Source organism: Mchenga conophoros, linkage group LG18 (genome assembly GCF_057382185.1).
Source record: "Mchenga conophoros isolate Kocher_MC1m ecotype Shallow Benthic linkage group LG18, M_conophoros_male_GT1.1, whole genome shotgun sequence".
Lineage (NCBI taxonomy): Eukaryota > Metazoa > Chordata > Actinopteri > Cichliformes > Cichlidae > Mchenga > Mchenga conophoros.
In genome coordinates this window covers 16,966,232-16,986,473 of record NC_140543.1, presented here as the reverse complement: position 1 = coordinate 16,986,473, position 20,242 = coordinate 16,966,232, and the positions used below count along the sequence as shown (strand labels likewise).

Sequence of the window (20,242 nt, the reverse complement as noted above, 5' to 3'; positions counted from 1 at the left end):
TTCTAACCTCAAAAACCAAATCTAAAAATAATTTCACAACACACATTCAAATATCTCTAAAAGTTATTCAACATATTTCTGCTTAATTTGATTTCAATTTTAAATTTTTGAGGGCATACTGGATTGGATACCGGTGCTTCCTAAAATATTTTTGTGTTATAAATGAGTAATTTCCAGAAAAACGCGGCAATGACAAAACAGCCAGTAAACACACACAGAGAAAAATGACTACAAGCAAAAACATGACAGAAAAATATAAAAACACGAAACATGAAAAGAACAATGACCAGATCATGCAGCAGTAGTGGAAAACTTTATTTTCATTTAAAGCCTGTTTTAATCATATATTCATATAATTACAGGCATCTCAAACGATTAATGCAAATATTTTGATAGCAATACTCGATGTGCAAAACATAATTACTATGCTCCCTAGCGCTGACCTATGATAATAACTATGTATACAATTTAAAGCAAGTCGTCCTTTTTAAATTAAAGTGTAAAAGTAAGAGAAAAAGAAAAGAAAAAGTGATCAAAAAAGTAAAGAAAATATAAACCAATATAGCTGCAGCCCCACTGCATAATTTAATAATTCTAGTCTGTAGCGCCCTCTTGTGGTGCAACATCAAACGTGTTTCTGCGCTGAGACATGGATCAAAACATGACAGGAAACGACTCTGCGTCTGCCTCCTGAAAATCTTATGTATGGCAGCACGCAACCTAAAAAAAATCTGTGTATTGATTCACATTGTTGGACTTTTCTCACCATCGATATTTGGTACAAATATTCACACTCAGATTGGACTTTTAGTGAATGTATCCTCTGAAATCCAGGAGAAGATAGTTCTTGATGAACTTGGGCAGATCGAGCTTTGGGACCACTTTGTGTACCCGGCCTTCCAGGAATCTCCTGAGACTGCAGCGAGCCAAGTGTTGCAACGAGCGAGGAGTCATTTCCAGGGAGAAGACTGACTCATAAAATTCTTTGTGTTCCTTTTTTGGACAGAAACACACAAAAAATAGATTTAACTGATGAACTGATACTAGATTGATGGCTCTATATTGATGCTTTGATATTCTGAGTTTAGTTTTGCAATCAGCTTATATTTAAAAATGAATGATTAAAAAATAGCTTTCTGAATATAAAATAATGATAAATTACTTAATGTTCTTTTCATTTTTAAAAGCCCTCATATTTATAAGAAACTACAATATTTTTCTCTACCTAAGATGGGTTGAGATGGGTCACTTTAAAAGTATTAATTTAAAGACAATGAAGACTAAAACATTTAACTAAACATAATAATAATAATAATAATAATTAAAAAATGGTAAACCTAATTCATAATTTCACATTTAAAAAGCTTGCCTTAAACACCTCCTCTGACACGGACTCAACCCAGGTGTCCGTGACTTTGAGGTGACTGTAGGCATTCAGGAGAACCTCAACAGTGCGTGGCGATTTGGAGCAGTGCATCAAAACCTGCAAGGTGCATCACAACTCAGAGCAAAGCAGTACGATTTAAACAATCAACATTTAAGTTCACGAGCAAGCATGTGACTCCATAGAACTGAAGAAATAAAGTAATTAAACACTTGTGAAATGAACAGATTGGTCTTCCCTCCAGGGGTTTAACTGGAAATTATGCAATTAGTGCTAATTAATCTCCTATTAACACTTGCCTAATTAGGAACCAGGCATTTTGTGTAGTGCACGTGGGTTCACTGATAGTTGTAGTCTGTTTCCCGCTGAGAGTGCAACACTTCATGTTGTGCCATGAGATGGTAATGATTTGAATGTGAAGTTGTGAAGTCTGGAATATCGCAAGGAACAGTGTAGTGTTTCAAAGAAATCTTAGTCAAGGTGTTACATGTGCAGTACTTGCTAATTATGCAAAATGAGCCACCTTGATGAATAATTGGCTGTAGCCGTGATAGCATGCTTCTCCACACGTTTTATTCTGATTCCATGTAATATTCAAGCATTTAGGTCCCTACCTTCGGAAGAGCACCGGGCCACACCCGAATGGAGCCGTGGTTGAGCAGAGAGCGGACAATCTTCTCAGGACTATGGGAAATCTTGTAGGCCACCACCTTCAGGATGTTGTGCATTGGAGCTTCACCTCCATAGTCCATGTTGTTAACACAGGCCCCATTTTCCAGCAGCAGATCCACTATGTCTGGGTTCGCATTCTTACAGGCCATGTGCAAAGGAGTGCGTTTGTCCTGTTCCTCAGTGTGGATGTTGGCCCCTGCGTTTATCAGTATCTGACACACCTTGAAATAATTACGGAGATCCTGTGCCTCCTGGGGCTGTGAGCAAGCAGAATTGATGGAGGTGAGACCCTCATAGTTCTGTTTGTCCACAGCAGCTCCATGACGCAGGTACAGCTCAGTGTGGTCTGGGAGGCCATTCCTGGCAGCCACATGGAGAGGAGTGTCATATTCATCTACAGTGCAGCCGTTGATTGCAGCTCCATACTGAAGGAGATACTTGGCACATCTGCAGACAGGATTAATAGAATCAGGTAGATCAGTTGTTCCTACACTTTAGATTTTTTTTCCCTTTCAGATTCAAAGGCATTTTAATGCATTATGCTTTTTGTCAGCTGTTTATATTACAGCAAAATTTACAACTAGGGGCAGCAGCAGTCCCAAATTTAATATATTTTACTGTCACTTGTAGCTTCACCTCCTGCTCCTGGAATATGTAACTCCTGAAGGAGGAAATGACAGAAACAACAGAATGTTTACTCTGCAATAAATACACCTTTTGCTCAGGTAAATATACTCAGGGGTTTTGTTTGCTTTTATATAACCTTGCAGCTACAAGGATACAAGTTCAAGTACTGGTGCTTAAGAGTGACTGAACTAGATGAGGAATGAAAATACCCTTACATAGTTTTACTGGATTTCACTTACTCAAGGGATTCAGGGCTTGTACAAACATGCAAAGGCAGAAGGCCGTCCTCTGAGACAGCATTGGCATTGGCACCGTGCATCAGCAAGAGTTTGGCACACTCTGGTTGGCAGTTTTCACAAGCCTCGTGCAGCGCAGTGGTGCCGCCAGGTGCTAGGTCAACATCTGCGCCGCGCTGCAGCAGGAGCCTCAGGCAGTCCGCGAAGCCTCGGCCAGCTGTGATGTGAAGCGGTGTCGTCAGCTCCTGCTCATAAGTCAGTGACCACAGTCCTGCCAACAGGGAGCAAAAGTGTCATGAAGCCAACATTGAACTCAAGCCATAAAGTATATATGTCACATATATGCTTCAGCAGATATAGTATACAGCAGGGGTGACAAAAATAAGGCCTGGGGGCCAGAATAGGTATGGCAAGGCTTCAATCCAGCCCAGGGGATGGCTTTTGGAAAACATTAGATAGGGAAAACATTTTTGGAAATTCAACTGTATTTTTATATGTTTTACAGCTTTTCCCGCTATAAACTAATAGACATAGTTAAGTAATAGATAAAGAATGAAATGACAGAGAAGTACCTGTTTTTCTTGGTTAAAACATAAAACTTTCAGTGGAACAAAAACCTTAGGTTTTTAAATACATGATAGTCTGAGCTACCAGGCATTTTTTTGTACTTTTACACATTTATCATGCGGGAAAAACTGAGATGTCATGTTGAAACTACACTTCTTTATCTTATATTAAGGTACCTCTGGGATCAGATGTTTGGTTAAACATCCTTACACTGACAAAGTTGAGTTTCACCCGTCTCGCCCACTTAAAATCAAAGTGGACTGTATGTAACCCTCAATGTAATTTGGCATCCCTGGTATACAGCGTAACATTTTAATGTACTCATAACATGTTTCATCAAAATCTAGTTTAACCTTGCTGATGCAAGATTAAACATAAAAATTAAGGACCTACTCAGGCCTCTGTAGTTAAATCTAAAGTTCTTCCACTCCTCCAAGTTGCTGGTGTCATAAATTGCATCAATAAGGTAGCCATACTCATCATCATCCACGATACCGAGGATAGTCAGCTCATCGCCCACGAGCAAAGAGTTCCAGAACTGCAGGATACAACCTGTAGCCTTGGCTGTGGCGATCACATCTTCTCTGTATTTCTTTTGTTTGCGCCACTTCACTCTAGGTGCTACGTAAGCCATATTACAGCGAGCTAATTTGTTTTTAAAATGTATTAGTTGTGAGGTTTCTCCTGAAGCACCACTTATGCAGGTTGTTTGTGCAGACAGGGCTATTTCAGGGAGGTGTTATGTGATATTGTGCTTGACCCTTTGAACCAGTGGGATGAGAGCCAATGACTGCATTGCATGTAACCTGCCTAATTATCCAGCTAATACAGTTTTGCAGTCTAAGAAATTAGAAGTGACACATTATTTCGCAACAACAAAAAAGTCCTTCATGATGTTTTGCCAGTGACGAAACAAGTTATTGAAAACGGACACTGACTCAGTCTTTAATGGAAGGGTCACAACTGAATCTAATGGATTGTCCTGTTGCACAGAACAAACAGATGACTCGCAGGTCTGATTATGTGGTGGGCATATGATGGTTTCTATAAATAGCTCTTCGGGTTCTGTGGCTATAAATATTGCATTGATTTATTGAGCGAGAGGCGCCAGATGCACGTTGCTCAGCAATGCACAGCAGTGATTTCTTTATATGTTTTTGCCTTTAGTTTTTTCGTGAAATCACAGGAAATATCGGTTGTGTTCAAACCATTCTGATTTTGGATGCCAATCTCGAGAAAATACGGTCCGATTCATGTGACTTCTTAGATCACTGATGAAGACAGATGTTGTCTCTTACCTTCCCCTCTGGCAGCCCAGCGCATTTCCCCTCCCTGTGGCTCAATGATGAGGTTTGCTGTGGATCCTCTAGGAAAAAAGTGCTGCATAGCCTCCAGGTCTCCTGTATACAAAGCATTGTGGATGACCACATCGTGGCAGACAGCTGGTGGCAGGGACTTCAGCAGTGCTCTGTTGTTGGCCTCCTTCTTCAGCATATAGCTACTCAGATTATGAGAGGCAAGTTGCCTGCTGTACTTGTATCTCTCTAGCGTGTCCTTGTCAAGTTCAAGAGAACGCAAGGCCATGGAAGTGAAGACAAAGCTGCCTCTCGACATGCTTGTTGTGCGATATGTGTATGATTATGTCTAACAAGTCCCTTCTCTCTGTTTCTGTTGTTATTTCACTCTCTCTGGCTGATGTCCACTTTGTACCCGCCGGCTGTTCACAGGGTTGATTCACCGAGTTGTTTTGATATTCGGCATGAGACCCTCCCTGCAGCGTGACAAGTAAATGCTATTTTTATGTCTCACACGCAGCCACTCAAACCTCTCCTGTTTGCCTCCAGCAAAGTTATAAAGTCTCTCTGTTAGGCTGCTAGTATTAAACCCAGTGCATGCTGTTTTAAAAGTAATACAATGTTTACTAAAATTACATGTAATTTAGCAAAACTTTACCAAAAGGAGGCTTAAAAACTACTGATTTTCAGTGTGGTTCTTTCAACTTTTCCTACTTTAAATCTATTGAGCATAATAAGTCTGAAAAGTCAGTGGATGTGAACCTTTTTGTCCACTGTTCACCTTCACTGTTTTAACAAAAAAAAAAAAAAACATGTTAAAAAATAAAAAATCTCCAGACCTATAAGGTCAGATTTTGCCATGACATTTTTCTTAGAGGAAGAGCAAATAAGAATGCCCCTGAGTAGCTAGCAGAATGCCTTTTTCAGCTCAGTATTTTTTTTCCAAGAGCTTTAATGGATTTTATGTATCCACATGGCTCCCTGCATTAGAACATTAGGCTGAATGACTGGCAACCGCTGTGTCACTCTGCCCCACGTGTAGTGTTCTGATGGCGGAGGGACGGCACATAATTAAGCCTCTTAAGCCTACTCGCTAGGCATCTGACAAACATCTCTTTTGACTGATGAACAACCATTTTCCAGTAGTAGAAATTCTACCCAGCAGAAAAAAACTAAACAAAACAAAAAACCCATAACAAAACAGATCTCACAGCTCTGTAGACACCAAGGATGGAAGGGTGACCTTCAATTTGACACCATCACCATCTAATTTTAGCAGTATTTGATACATTGCGTATCAAAAACACACTTTTTAAGGTGTATTTATCCGCCTTCATGTTGGAGTCTATTAAGATGCCTGCAAGCTCTGCGGAAAACAAAGTTTGCGCCACAGGTGGAGAAATACACGATATTGGCGAAGAGGTTTTACCTTCTTTTCTACTCGAAAACACAGAGGCAGAGCCGCATCTCATCTATACCTTAACGACTGTTCTGGTATGGAAATCAAGGTCATTTATTTTATGTTACAGTTGGTAATAGATGCCACATTAAACTGAAGGCGAGTAAGAGTTTCAACTTTGAAAACACACATTACCAGAGAGAGACTAGGAATATTGTTTTTGCGGCTGGAGTACATCCTTTTAAATGATATACATAATGAGTTTATAATATGCATCTGGGCTACCTCCTCTCTACTTTGATGTCTTCCAAATGGCCCGGGTGTCATCAGCAAAACATGTAGGCACTTTCCCGCCTCATTGACTCCCAAATGTATTTTAAATATCATTCCTGGTAACGCAATTATTTAAAACGCTGAACTAAACACTTACTAATGGGGAAAAAGACAGCCACTTCGATAAATTCATTTCTCAAATGGTGGGCATTCGTGTTTCCTTTTTTCCCCCCTTTTCTCTCTCTGTGAAGCGGAGGCAACTCTGATGATAACAAAAAAACATCAGCAGCAGTAACACCCCCTGCCCTCACAGCCCCCTGTGGACATATTAAATCTATGGTTTCCTCACATTACCCACCAGTAGCTGCCTCTCCAAGGCTTTCTGCATTGTGGTCAACCACCTTCCTATCCCAAGGCAGTCAGTAAGAGGCTGGACATCAGCAACGGCCCTGATGAGCGCGAGGCACTTCATTTATGCAATCATAGGCAATTAGTTCCCTCTGATTATGAGGCTCTTAATGCTATTTTGAGTACTGTGTGCCACAGTACTACAGAAAGAAATTAAACTAGAGCCCTCCCTCCACACTGAGCAGTCATTTAATATACTGGGAACATAATGAAATGTACACAGTAATTACAGTAATATTAAATGCTAATGTGTTTGCAATTGGCTCTGCTGTTAGCTTAAGAGAGTCAGAAAGACCGTCCAAGTTTAGACATGGATCAATTATCCATCAGGTGTTTCTTATCTTAGTGGTTTATGTGTTATTTCATGTTATTCCTATCAGAAAAAGCGAGATCAGTGCCTGAGCAACTCTGTGCTGGTTAATACGCTAGATACACATTTCAGCACATGCCTGCCATGAAGTTTGCATTCAGGTCGTGGAACAACTGATAAGAGATGATAGGCAAGTTTAATTGGCTATTGACATTATCTAAAGACAAGCTAGCTGTTGCACTTACTGTATGTATTTTCCGATTTTAATCCGGGCTCACTTGTTCTAATTTTCCTTGTATCATACTATAGTTCATCCAGTTGTATTAAGCTAGGCACACACAATCTGCTTTGCATATTTCATACCATTAAACATCTTGGATAACTAATCAGCAATGCTTTGCTTCTATACATGTGACACATAAAAGTCTACAACTGGGCTTAGGTGAGGTTTCCTGTTTGCAAATTTTCCTCAAATCTCATCACAATGCTTGAGATGTTGGTGAAGAACCTAAATGAATTTATAGAGCCTTGAATTGAACAGTAGCCCCAGACCATTCAGTGGAAGCATGATTACTTTTTCTGTATTCTTTCAGCCCTTAGCCCACTACCTATAATGTATTGTATGGGTCTTTGCAGATTCCAATTGTCTCTCAATGCACTGATCACCACGCAAATAGCCCTCTGTTTCATCATGACAATTGAGAGGTTCATATTTCAACCTAATAGTCCTGTATAACTTTAACCATCTATCACAACCTCATTTCATTGCGGTTGCAGTTAATACGCGCTTCCCTGCCAAGTGGAACATTTTCTAATGATGCACTCTCACATGAAAACAAGGCAAGTCATCCCAGGCTCTGCATCACTCACTAATGCACCCATCCATAATGTGTTCATAGCAGTCTGCCTAAAGGAGACAGCGATGACTACTACTAGGCATGGGCATAAGAGGGGATATGGGGAAGAGTGCAAGACACAAAACCTAAATGGCCACGATTATTATGAACAAAGTCACTGCCATTAAAGGCCGTATCACCCTCATAATAACGTCTCTAGATGTCATATCATTACCAAGAATACTAGGAAATATCTGAGATGGTATCTCAACAATAACAGTCAGTGGCAACCTGCATTATCACAGTAAGTCTGGCTTTGTGGGACGTTGATAAGTGCAGTCTAATAGGTGTATGTAAAGCCCGATGTAAACACCATCCTAATTAGAGAGACCTTTATCAGTTCCTCCGCTTTATGCAGATTGAACTGGTGCAAACGCTAGTGTCATTATCCTGTAATCAAGTAGCATTCAGCTGATGGTGCCGTCTCTTAAAAACCTGATTATAATGCATAACAAGGACACAGTGTTGCTTTATCTCCTCTGTTAGTTTATAAATATTTCAATTTTAAGGATGACCTAGCCAGATAAAGATCTTGCAGAGGTTTGCATGAACTTCATCATAAGTGAAAAGATTGCTGTATTTTAAAATATAAGTAAACAGAGGGCTAGTGTGTATTTAGTCAAAAACAACACAAAACAAATGTTGACAACATACCAAACTTCGAAACTTATAAACACCACTAAGTTTTCCTTCAATTAAGTAATTGCTTTTATTTTATAAAATTATCATCTCATTTTTTCCATTATCATGATGGACAAAATTTCAGAAATAACTTTTAAAAATTATTTCTTTTACTTTTTTTTCTTCTATTTTCTCGTAGCTGGACAGACAATCCGGAAATGAGTTCAAATGATTAGTGACCAAAACCAAAGACACTTTTTTTGTTTCAGTACATGGCATAAGTCAGCATACACTCACACATGTTAAATAAACCTCCCTTCATTCTTTCATCGTCGTCAGGGTTAACAGGATGACTTGCTAGCTAGCTAAGCTATAGTTTAGCTAATTTTCTAACGTCACTTTTCATAGTTACAACCGCTCAGGTGCTTCTGATAATATCAAAACTGTTATGACGATGACGATGTCTGAAGTGAAAAAGAGACTATTATTTGTGGTCGTACAGACTATGAGGTCTCGAATCATAATAGAAAGTATACGTTAAAAAAATCAAGGCGATATTACCTGGCAGTGATCAGGTTCAAGTTTACATGGTGAAACTGGAGACACCTGTTTAAGTGCCCACCTGTGTCTGCTGCTGTTGTAATCTGCATCTGTAATCAGAAAGAAAGTGTGATGTCATGTTTTAATCAGAACCATGTTTTCAATAGGTTTGTTATGGACGGCATCCAGCAGACATATAGATCCATACATTAGACTGTACCGGTGAAATATGGCAGACCTCTACCACACCATGTTCGCTCATTGTGGTAAGAGAAAATTCGCTAATGGAGCTTAATTTGGACATTCTTGATATATAGAAATATTCAAGCTCCCCGACAAAACATGATAGCATTCAGTGCACTAATGGGTTGCTAAGGTAGAATTTCTAAAGGGTTATTGCTGTTGTATTGACTTTATTGGCTTTTATAAAAGTTATCAAGCCGGTGAAAGGAATGTTAATGTTTAAATGCGGAGTGCTACTGGCTTCCAAATGAGTAATTTCTAGTTTGCCATCACACTGCGGTATACAACTTATGCAAGGATGAAATGCACAAGTCCCCTTTGAAGGTGCATCTGAACGAGATAGATCCAATTACCCCATCTAGTGGCGACACCAGCCACGATGGCTTTACTTTATTGGGGGAGGGGGGGGGGAAAGAAAATAGAAGATCATGGCTTTGTGAAATATTTTAATGACCAGCTTACAAATCTGCCAACTCTCAAGTTTAAATTCCTCAACATAACGCACTGGAAGTTTTCACTTGGAGCTGGTGTACTTGGTGACGGCCTTGGTTCCCTCAGACACGGCGTGTTTAGCCAGCTCCCCGGGCAGCAGCAGCCTCACCGCAGTTTGCACCTCTCTGCTGGTGATGGTGGAGCGCTTGTTGTACTGAGCCAGGCGGGACGCTTCTGTGGCAATCCTCTCGAACAGGTCATTGACGAAGGAGTTCATGATGCTCATGGCTCTGCTCGAAATCCCCGTGTCCGGATGAACCTGAGGGCAGGAAGAAGGGTTGCCATGCAACTTAATTAGAGGACAAAGAAAACCGAGGCAGCCGTAAGGTTCGTTGCGCCTTTCTTCTTCTTCACCCACCTGTTTCAAAACTTTATAGATGTACATCGCGTAAGTCTCTCTTCTTTTGGCTTTTCTTTTGGCTTTTTTCTCAGTTGAACTCTTCCCCTTCTTTTTGGATACGTCGTTAGTCATGTTAACTAGTCAAAACTGCTATATCCACTTATTCAGGAGCGGTTATCCCAAAGCTTGGCTGACGGGCAGCTGCTTATGTAGCGTGCCTTAATTAGTCATTAATTTACTTCACCTGGTTTGCTTCTCTAGGCTAGACTGATAGACATCAAAGTATAGCCAAATACTGACCATGAGAACGGTTATTTATCACAATAGTATTATTCCTTTTTTCCTTCGTATTCTGTGTTTTAGTGGCTTTATTTATTTAGTTTTACATTTTTTATTGCAAGTGGAAGTAGATTTCTATATTTAGGATGTTGCGCCTAACAATGGTGTCCACTGGGTGGCGGACTTGCATTAGTTTTAAAGACTCGACATGCGCTTGAAAGCGGATTTCTATACTTGCTTTTGATTTAATTGCAATCCACTTTAATCTTCCTTCTGCCTCGTGGGTCATTAAATGTACCAAACATGTGGATGCTATTAAGCATCATAACATTTATCAACAACACCTCTGAGTTCCATTTGCAGTCATATCCAGTGTTTAGGTGACAATCAGCCAGACATGTAAGGTTATACGGTTTTCCGATAGATTAATGCGCACTGTGTTTATTAAAAATGCATGCCATTATGCGCAAGGTTGAATTAAAGCTTTAACCCCAGCCCCAAAGCCCAGAGTTCATTTTGTTCACAGTAGTATTTTTTAGTGTGACAAAATTAACTCTGCACTCTTAATGGGGCACAGTGGTGCAGAGGATTGGACTGCTGCAAGAAGGCTCGGTAACCCCAGGTGGCCAGCTGGCAGTCTTTTTGCCATCTCCTTGTACCTGTGAAGGTTTCCCCTAACCGCACCACTCTCCTCCCACAGTCCAAAATATGCAAGTTAGGTTTACTGGTGCGGCACGGTGGTTAGCACTGTTGCCGCACAGCAAGAAGGTCCTGAGTTCAATTCCACCATCAGGCCAGGGTCTTTCTGTGTGGAGTTTGCATGTTCTCCCCGTGCTTGTGTGGGTTCCCTCCGGGTACTCCGGCTTCCTCCCACCGTCCAAAGACATGCAGCTTGTGGGGATAGGTTAATTGGATAATCCAAATTGTCACTAGGTGTGAGTGAATGTGAGTGCGAATGGTTGTCTGTCCCTGTGTGTTGGCCCTGCGACAGACTGGCGACCTGTCCAGGGTGTACCCTGCCTCTCGCCCTATGACAGCTGGGATAGGCTCCAGCGCCCCTCGCAACCCTGAAAAGGGTAAGCAGAAGCAAATGGATGGATGGAGGTTTACTGGTGACTCTTAGTTGCCCAGTCTCTTTGTGGCTGTACTCCACCAGTGCTTTAAAGATAATAGAGCAGAGTGAATGGATAGATTGAAAAAAAAAAAAAATTCAGTGTGATGCTAATGATTGTTTCCTGCCACATCCATCCACCCATCCATCCTTTTGACCTCTCCGGACATGTCCCCTTTCACATGTCAGAATTTATGCTTCAGCTGAACTTTTACAAATGCAAAACTTACATTATTTATGATGATTTTCATGATTACTGCTCTCATTAGCAAACAGAAATCACGTGTTTAAATATAGACTGCTGTACTAACTGTTGAAATTTCCTTTTTCTTTGTGTTTATTTTGAAAAACTTGAAATGGAAAACTTTTCATTTGAGGAGTAATACGACTATTACTGCCAGAAGTAAGGACAAATTAATGGTAGCAGGTAATAGAAGTGAGCCCATAGGTTTTTCACTCTTCTCTTTTAATGTTAAATACTGAATACAGGGAGTGCAGAATTATTAGGCAAATGAGTATTTTGTCCACATCATCCTCTTCATGCATGTTGTCTTACTCCAAGCTGTATAGGATTGAAAGCCTACTACCAATTAAGCATATTAGGTGATGTGCATCTCTGTAATGAGAAGGGGTGTGGTCTAATGACATCAACACCCTATATCAGGTGTGCATAATTATTAGGCAACGTCCTTTCCTTTGGCAAAATGGGTCAAAAGAAGGACCTGACAGGCTCAGAAAAGTCAAAAATAGTGAGATATCTTGCAGAGGGATGCAGCAGTCTCAAAATTGCAAAGCTTCTGAAGCGTGATCATCGAACAATCAAGCGTTTCAGTCAACAGGGTCGCAAGAAGCGTGTGGAAAAACCAAGGTGCAAAATAACTGCCCATGAACTGAGAGAAGTCAAGCGTGCAGCTGCCAAGATGCCACTTGCCACCAGTTTGGCCATATTTCAGAGCTGCAACATCACTGGAGTGCCCAAAAGCACAAGGTGTGCAATACTCAGAGACATGGCCAAGGTAAGAAAGGCTGAAAGACGACCACCACTGAACAAGACACACAAACTGAAACGTCAAGACTGGGCCAAGAAATATCTCAAGACTGGTTTTTCTAAGGTTTTATGGACTGATGAAATGAGAGTGAGTCTTGATGGGCCAGATGGATGGGCCCGTGGCTTCATTGGTAAAGGGCAGAGAGCTCCAGTCCGACTCAGACGCCAGCAAGGTGGAGGTGGAGTACTGGTTTGGGCTGGTATCATCAAAGATGAGCTTGTGGGGCCTTTTCAGGTTGAGGATGGAGTCAAGCTCAACTCCCAGTCCTACTGCCTACTGTCTGGAAGACACCTTCTTCAAGCAGTGGTACAGGAAGAAGTCTGCATCCTTCAAGAAAAACATGATTTTCATGCAGGACAATGCTCCATCACACGCGTCCAAGTACTCCACAGCGTGGCTGGCAAGAAAGGGCATAAAAGAAGAAAAACTAATGACATGGCCACCTTGTTCACCTGATCTGAACCCCATTGAGAACCTGTGGTCCATCATCAAATGTGAGATTTACAAGGAGGGAAAACAGTACACCTCTCTGAACAGTGTCTGGGAGGCTGTGGTTGCTGCTGCACGCAATGTTGATGGTGAACAGATCAAAACACTGACAGAATCCATGGATGGCAGGCTTTTGAGTGTCCTTGCAAAGAAAGGTGGCTATATTGGTCGCTGATTTGTTTTTGTTTTGTTTTTGAATGTCAGAAATGTATATTTGTGAATGTGGAGATGTTATATTGGTTTCACTGGTAAAAATAAATAATTGAAATGGGTATATAATTGTTTTTTGTTAAGTTGCCTAATAATTATGCACAGTAATAGTCACCTGCACACACAGATATCCCCCTAAAATAGCTAAAACTAAAAACTACTTCCAAAAACATTCAGCTTTGATATTAATGAGTTTTTTGGGTTCACTGAGAACATGGTTGTTGTTCAATAATAGCATTATTCCTCAAAAATACAACTTGCCTAATAATTCTGCACTCCCTGTATATTTCAGTCTGGGCTGGTGTAAATGTGTGATTGTGGCTGTTTGCTTAGTAGTGCCGTGTTTACATCTCTAAGCTTGTGTTTGATCCTGGGCTCTTTCCATCCCCGATACATGTAAGCTTTTCATGCTGATGATTAAGATTAAATGTTTATGCTCCAGGCCTGTATTTATTCCAGGTATTGTTGTTGTTGTTTTATCTGGAATGAAAAGTTTACCGTCCAAATTGGCCTTCAGCATGTGATCTATTCATTAAATAGGATATTCAAGGACGAGTTAGAGCCAACGTGATTATAAAAACATATCAGCATTTGACTTTGTCTTTAAAGCAGTGCGGTTACTTTTTTTATTCTTTGAAATTCTCAGCATTGTTGCATCTTTATGATTTTAGTTGGAAAATATTTTCTCCATATAGCAATAAGATATTTCCTAGCACTGGCACGCTAGTGAACGTGTTAGACAAAATTGCAGTCGAAAGCTTTATCAATCTTGTCTGATCCGTTTGTGCATACTGGAGGTCTTAGCTTCTGTATCAACAGCAGTTTATCTGTTTGATCGATGAGCTCCAAGGTACAGGAAGTAAACTGAATACAAATGATTCACATACAAATCTCTCTAAACGGCGTAGCACCGTGTTATGCTCATTCATTTCCATCATAACAAAGCTTTCTACAGCCTTAAACATGTTTGAAGTGACATTTGAAATACATACAATTTATTTCCTTATAGGTGTCTACAAAATGTAGGTAAATTTGCTTTTCTGAAATAGGCACTTTAGGTTGCTTAAGGCAACTGAATTCTCTAATGCTTGAAAACTCTGGACTACTTTTTAAAAAACTTGAATCTGCAGTTCTGTCAAGTGGTATCTGCTCATCAAAAAGCATACATAATTTATATATAGCGTTCAGCTAAAACATTAAAGTCACCGATAGATGATGTAACATTGCATTGCATTGTCTGCTAGAAAACAATGAGCATTTGTGTGGATGCGACTGACTACCCACCTAAATATTGCTGCAGACCAAGCATGCCTCTATGGCAAAAGCGCTCCCAGGTAGCAGCAGCCTCCCCCTGCACGATACTGGGTTTGCACCTCACAGCAAAAGCTGCAAAGCATCCAGCTCCAAAAGATCCAACTTGATTGAGCTTCCATACGATGCTCTAATGACGATGATGATGATAATGATGACAGGTTTCACAGAGGGCCCACTTCACAGCCACACTACAGGAGACGCCCAGAGGTCTAGTGTCCTGTGCCCAAGCTGTTCTGGTGGAAATTAGACAGTATTATGCAATATGGAAAAAAAGTGTATTGCAGAAAAAAAAAAATCCATACTATTTAACTTCACCCCCAACTGGGTGTGGCAGGTAGCTGCCCCTCCCTGTATCTGGTCCTACCAGAAGTTTCTTCCTGTTAAAAGGAAGTTTTTTCTTTCCACTGTCGCCAAATGCTTGCTGATAGGGGGTCATCCGATTGTTGAGGTTTTCTCTGTATTATTTTAGATCTTTACCTTACTATATAAAACAACTTGAGGCAACTGTTGTGATTTGATCGTGCTACAAATAAAACTGAAGTGAACTGAATTAAAATTGAATTGAACTGAGCTTAAGGATTTACTCTTTATCACTGAACAGCTGTCGTAGATTTAAAATTGTCTGTCTTTCTTTTTCTGTTTGAAATTTGCACATTTGTGTTAATCAGTGAATTCTCAGTGTTAACACAAAGTGTTTGAACAGAGCCAAATTTCTTCATAGTGCTGCATTATGCCAGTACTTATTCCAGAGTCCAGGAATTTGTCTTTTCCTGTCGCAAGCACACATTGAGCAGTAGCTTACATATGAATCGGCTTTTATCTCAGAATAGCATTTATGCAAGGTCATTTGCAGCAACTGTCACCGATTAAGTAGCAGCCATTGGATGAGAAGGCCATCTTTTTGTTTCTGTTGTTTGACAGATTTTTGCTGCTGAACTTTTGCAACTCAGAAGAAAAGATGAGAAAAAAAGGTGAATCTGTCTGACTGTCACATACAAAAAGTGAGATGTTGTTCTTTTTTCTTCTTCTTCTTCACAGTTTAATGTTGCTTAAGGCTTTGAAACATATTTGTTTTATTGTATTCTTTTCTATAGAGTTTGTTGCCCCTTAGAATGAAACTCGGCTCGATATCTGCAGTTATTACAGCTCATGTTGTGTCTCAATGATGTATACAAATACATCTGTTTCTGTGAGCATGCCCACACTTTCATTTTGCAGTCATTGAATGAGCAGTCCAAAGCCTTGATAACAACACAGCATTGTGCTTAACATTGGTTATAAAGTCTTAACCCCCACCCTGAAAAAGGCAAGACTAGAAAAAAAGTTCAAACGTTTTGACATAATTTGTCTTATCTAATGGGTAACCTCTGGGTAACATGTGGAGGTGTGTGTGTTGTGGGTGGGTGAGGGGGGGTTTGTTTTACACAAACAAAGTGCGAATAGTTTTAGGTTTAGTGCTATTAAAGGAACTGTACCAGGCTTATTAAATTATTGAGATAAAAAATGTGAATGGAGACCCAGTAAATACTGAATCTTACAGTGCCTACTTATTTAAGCTATTTTTATAGGTTTGTTGTGATTAACTTATTTGTTTTTTCAACTTTAACTTTTTTAACTTTTATTTGCTGTAACAAGAAATGTCCTAGCTTTGAATAACTCTTCTCTTATCTTGTCTTAATGAAGAGTACATAGCCTGAAGTAGAAGGATAATTTCCAACATTACTCATGTGTCTGCTCTGCAGTGGGCTATTTATCATTAGATGGTTACAGTAACACCATATTTCTGCTGCATTTATGAAATTATAGAACAACAATAACTAAAATTGTGTACTTTTTATTACGTAAAGATGAGAACTGTTGTGAAGTGGAGGAAAAATGTCCTGTTTAGAGTGACTTTGCCAAAGCTCTAGAGCTACTTTGTAGTTAATCAAATGAAAAGGAGGCTGGTTTGATATCCAGTAGAGCGATTAGCAGTACGATACCTCTGAAGATACTAAAAGTAAACAAACAATATGAAAGTTTCAGTTTCATTTTCCAACTGCAGATCAAGCAGACCAGCAGCCAGTGTGAGCAAATAAATGTGTCCAAACACTGTGAAATCCTCTGTTTTCCTCCATTACTTTTTTGTAAAATTCATAGTTAGAGGGACTAAAGAAGATTTTATGTGCCTACATCCATACTGCCTGCTGTAATTGAGGTTCAGCAAATTTAAGAGGGTGTTTTTCATAATCATGTGATTCTGTTTTTTGTAAAAGCTACAGGGAGGGATGGACAAGAGAGCCTTAGATTCATTTTGACCTCTTAGTGTGTTGATCTGAGGCAATGGTTCACCAGCCGAGTATCAGTTCCACCACAAGTTGATTTCCAATCCTTTGCAGAGATTTCAGTTTCCAAATCTTCGTTCCATGCATTCAGCTTAGATTGTGAACTCTGGTATGAAAGAGCAGATTATAAAATTGTGATGCGATTCCTTCTTTTAAACAGCCCTCTGTTGTGACATTTTCAGCAGGTGTTAGTGGAGATCCAGTATGTGAATTATGTTGAAGCTCTATAAAGCTTTGCAGCTGTAGAAAGTGAAAAATGCTTTCTATTCAGATTAAAAATGCGTCTCGGTTATTGAAAAGACATGATAACATCAGAGTTTGGATGATAGAGATCTTAAATCTTTCCAAGCCCTTAAGAAGCCCAGCATTTAAATGTAGCATCTGTTCCTGCGGGGATGAAAAAGCGGTTACTCCATATTCTGCAGTGTTGTGACAAAGAGTTTGGCTCTTTAACATATTAGGTTTCAATCACATGTTTTAACAACTGAAGCACCAATCTGCTTTTGCACTTTTTGGCTGTTTAACTATTTTTAGCCAAAAAAACTAACTCTGTTACATTTATTGACTTTGTTCTTATAGTCACAGTAACATTGTTACAAATGTGCTTGTGCCAACTTTCGAAAACTGTATATTGGAAAACAAAGTGCTTAGAGGCTGGGATCACACTTTTAATCTAATCAATAGTTCAGGGTCTGTTATTATGTCTTCATCCTGGCACTGCCCCCTCCAGTGCAGTGTTGCATCTTTGCTTCTCATTCTTTACTTAATGATATATGCGCTCTTAAATGTCATCTGCTTTAATACCGTGTCCAGTTGCTAACAGGGTAATCTGTTCTCAGAGGTGCTTGCCAAATCTCCATAACTTGGGCACTGCATAGAAGGACTTGCTGTAATTGCTCTTTTTTTTAGCTCTGCATCATATCAGGGCGGTTTGCTTGTCATGGGAATTTTTTGCTGAACTGTCGTAATTATAGCTCATTACTTAATGTCCAGCACCGTTTAGAGTCACATAAAGTGGTAGCTGTAATCACGTGCTGTTTTCACATTTATTGTCAGACCAGGTAAAGCTGTGTTAAGAGTACTCTGAAGATTGCCAAAGGTTTTGCAGCCTCGTTCTCATGAATGAGAATGAATCAGTGTTTGTGACTGTGTATACATTTTAATCTAAACTCTTACAATCATCCCAGTGATCTGTTACAGTCAGAGCACAAATAATAGAAACTATTTTCAGTAAGTCTTCCAGGCGGATGCATTTGGTCACATTTCTGGCAGTGCTGCAAGCTTTTATGGACGAATATACAACACATTCGGTTTGAGTCCACAAAAACAAAAAACAATATATGGAACTGTAAACTGGATATCTACCATTTGAATGAAGTATTCTACCGTATATAGAAAAATGGAGGAATATAGATTATGACTTAAAGCTTAATTGTATCACACATTACTTCATCATTGTTTGTATATAATGAGAAAACAGGTTCTCGTGATCGCTAGTAAGCAGTGTTTATGACACAGACACATTATATTGTGTCCCTTATGGTACATAGTCCAAAGCCCAGAGGTGCTTGGGGCCTGGAAATTTTACAGAACATTAGTTAATAGTTTAAAGTCAAATTCAAAGGCTCCTTCAAAGAGAGTACAGTGCTTAGTAGTGCCTTAAATATTACTCTTCCTAATTAATATTCACTGCATTATGCTGTGCATTCTACCATCCACTTGAAAGCCAATTACTGCTGAAAAGTCTCCCACTTTCATGCTGCAACTGCAACAACAGGCTTACCTGCTAGTGTGAATTTAGGTTTGTTAATGTTAACACAGGATGATGTTATCAAAATATAGAAAATGGAAATAAATACAGTGTGAAAAGCATTTGCATTTTCTGAGTGTACGTCGAAAAGAGAATGCAGATGTATGCAAAAGTGATGATGAAAATCACTATAAGATAAATACTGAATATTTATTGAGGTGTGTACGAATGTTTCTATGTTTATTCCATTAAGGGTGATTCATCTACTTTAAATTCTAATCAAGAGGATTTAAATCTATTGAGGTTTTAAATGATTGTTTGGTTATAGTGAAAATATGTCAGTATTGTTGTCACAAAAGTTTCACTTTAATGTTTTCTGTTTTTCTAATACAAGTGAGTGAAGGTAGCAGTGGTGCAGATCTTCAACAATCTAATGATCTGATTTGATTTGTTAGTGCCGTGATTTCATTCAGAGTCACATCTCGATTCAAAAGGATACTTCATGTCATGTAGAGCATAGGACCCTATGCTCTACATGACAGTACATTTAGAAAAAAACGTATTGCTTCTGTGAAAGGATGGCTAGGAGAAAGCCCTTTCTCTCTAAGATCATGACAGCAGGGCTTAAGTTTGCAAAGTTGCATCTGAACAAATAATAAGACTTCTGGAACAATGTCCTTTGGGGAGACAAGACCAAAATGAAGATGTTTGAGATGTATGCACAGTGCCACATTTGGCGAAAACCAAACGCAGCATATCAGCACAAAAACCTCCTACCAGCTGTCGAGCACAATGATGGAGGGGTGATGATTTTGTGATGATTTGATTTGCAGCCACAGGACCTGGGCACCTTGCAGTCACTGACTCCTCTGTATACCAAAGTATTCTAGAGTCAAACATGAAGCCGTCTCTCTGACAGCTGAAACTTGTCCTGGGTTTGGGTACATGAAGAATCAGGGGAAAAAAGCGGATGCTGTTCTGTCAATGTTCTTTCTCTGCTAGTGGACAACAGCTTCTCTTCTTCTGCATAGGTACTTAGGGAAAGCCATCATTATCCAAAAGGCGTGCAGATGCAGGGCTTTTGAAGCAAAACACAATATATAGACAGTTTTTGTTTTGGGTTTTTTTTGCTTGTCACAGTTTGTGGGAGTTTTTTTTTTTTAAGTGCATCAGTTTGTGTTCGACAGATTGTTTCATTAGGTAGTGCTCAAGTTCAGTGCCCTTCTCCACTAATCTGTCATTGCTGTGAAATGTTTACGAAATGTAACTATTTGCACAGTTAATTATGAAGTCATTAAATGTGAAATAGTCCCAAATTCATTTTAAAATATTGCTTTTCCACCTTGTTTATTTGAACAAGGGTTTTTTTTTTCTTTGTTTTTGTTGTTTTTTTGGTGTTTGGGAATTAACTCA

At 39.6% G+C, this 20,242-nt stretch overlaps 2 protein-coding genes across 4 annotated transcripts; both read right to left on the bottom strand.

Annotated features, from left to right (window-relative positions):
- Positions 1 to 279: 279 nt before the first annotated feature.
- asb10 (ankyrin repeat and SOCS box containing 10) lies at positions 280 to 9,329 on the bottom strand. 3 transcript variants are annotated; one of them, XM_085255655.1, is made up of 6 exons: positions 9,250 to 9,329; positions 4,785 to 4,886; positions 2,923 to 3,190; positions 1,999 to 2,503; positions 1,370 to 1,483; positions 281 to 993 (listed from the first exon to the last, which is right to left on the bottom strand). In XM_085255655.1, exons 2-6 carry the CDS (start codon positions 4,870 to 4,872, stop codon positions 808 to 810), a joined length of 1,161 nt encoding a protein of 386 aa, XP_085111781.1. In that variant the 5' UTR covers positions 4,873 to 4,886; positions 9,250 to 9,329; the 3' UTR covers positions 281 to 807. The 3 variants fall into 3 exon arrangements, with proteins under 3 accessions (XP_085111779.1, XP_085111780.1, XP_085111781.1); XM_085255653.1 differs by lacking the exon at positions 9,250 to 9,329 and having other exon boundaries at positions 280 to 993; positions 4,785 to 5,512; XM_085255654.1 differs by lacking the exons at positions 4,785 to 4,886; positions 9,250 to 9,329 and adding an exon at positions 3,880 to 4,207 and having other exon boundaries at positions 280 to 993.
- A 571-nt stretch (positions 9,330 to 9,900) lies between these two features.
- On the bottom strand, positions 9,901 to 10,508 carry h2bk1 (H2B.K variant histone 1). The gene is made up of 2 exons (XM_085255224.1): positions 10,322 to 10,508; positions 9,901 to 10,222 (listed from the first exon to the last, which is right to left on the bottom strand). The coding sequence occupies exons 1-2, from the start codon at positions 10,433 to 10,435 to the stop codon at positions 9,986 to 9,988; spliced, it is 351 nt and encodes a 116-aa protein (XP_085111350.1). The 5' UTR covers positions 10,436 to 10,508; the 3' UTR covers positions 9,901 to 9,985.
- Positions 10,509 to 20,242: the final 9,734 nt, after the last annotated feature.

Bases quoted from the DNA above. Each gene is read 5' to 3' on its own strand.
- asb10 (XM_085255653.1), bottom strand. From the start codon at position 5,100: ATGTCGAGAGGCAGCTTTGTCTTCACTTCCATGGCCTTGCGTTCTCTT. The intron at 3,191-4,784 runs GTAAGAGACAAC...CCCTGTTGGCAG, and splicing joins CTGGGCTGCCAGAGGGGAAG to GACTGTGGTCACTGACTTAT. The intron at 2,504-2,922 runs GTAAGTGAAATC...TCCTGTCTGCAG, and splicing joins ACAAGCCCTGAATCCCTTGA to ATGTGCCAAGTATCTCCTTC.
- h2bk1 (XM_085255224.1), bottom strand. From the start codon at position 10,435: ATGACTAACGACGTATCCAAAAAGAAGGGGAAGAGTTCAACTGAGAAA. The intron at 10,223-10,321 runs GTGGGTGAAGAA...TCCTGCCCTCAG, and splicing joins TCTATAAAGTTTTGAAACAG to GTTCATCCGGACACGGGGAT.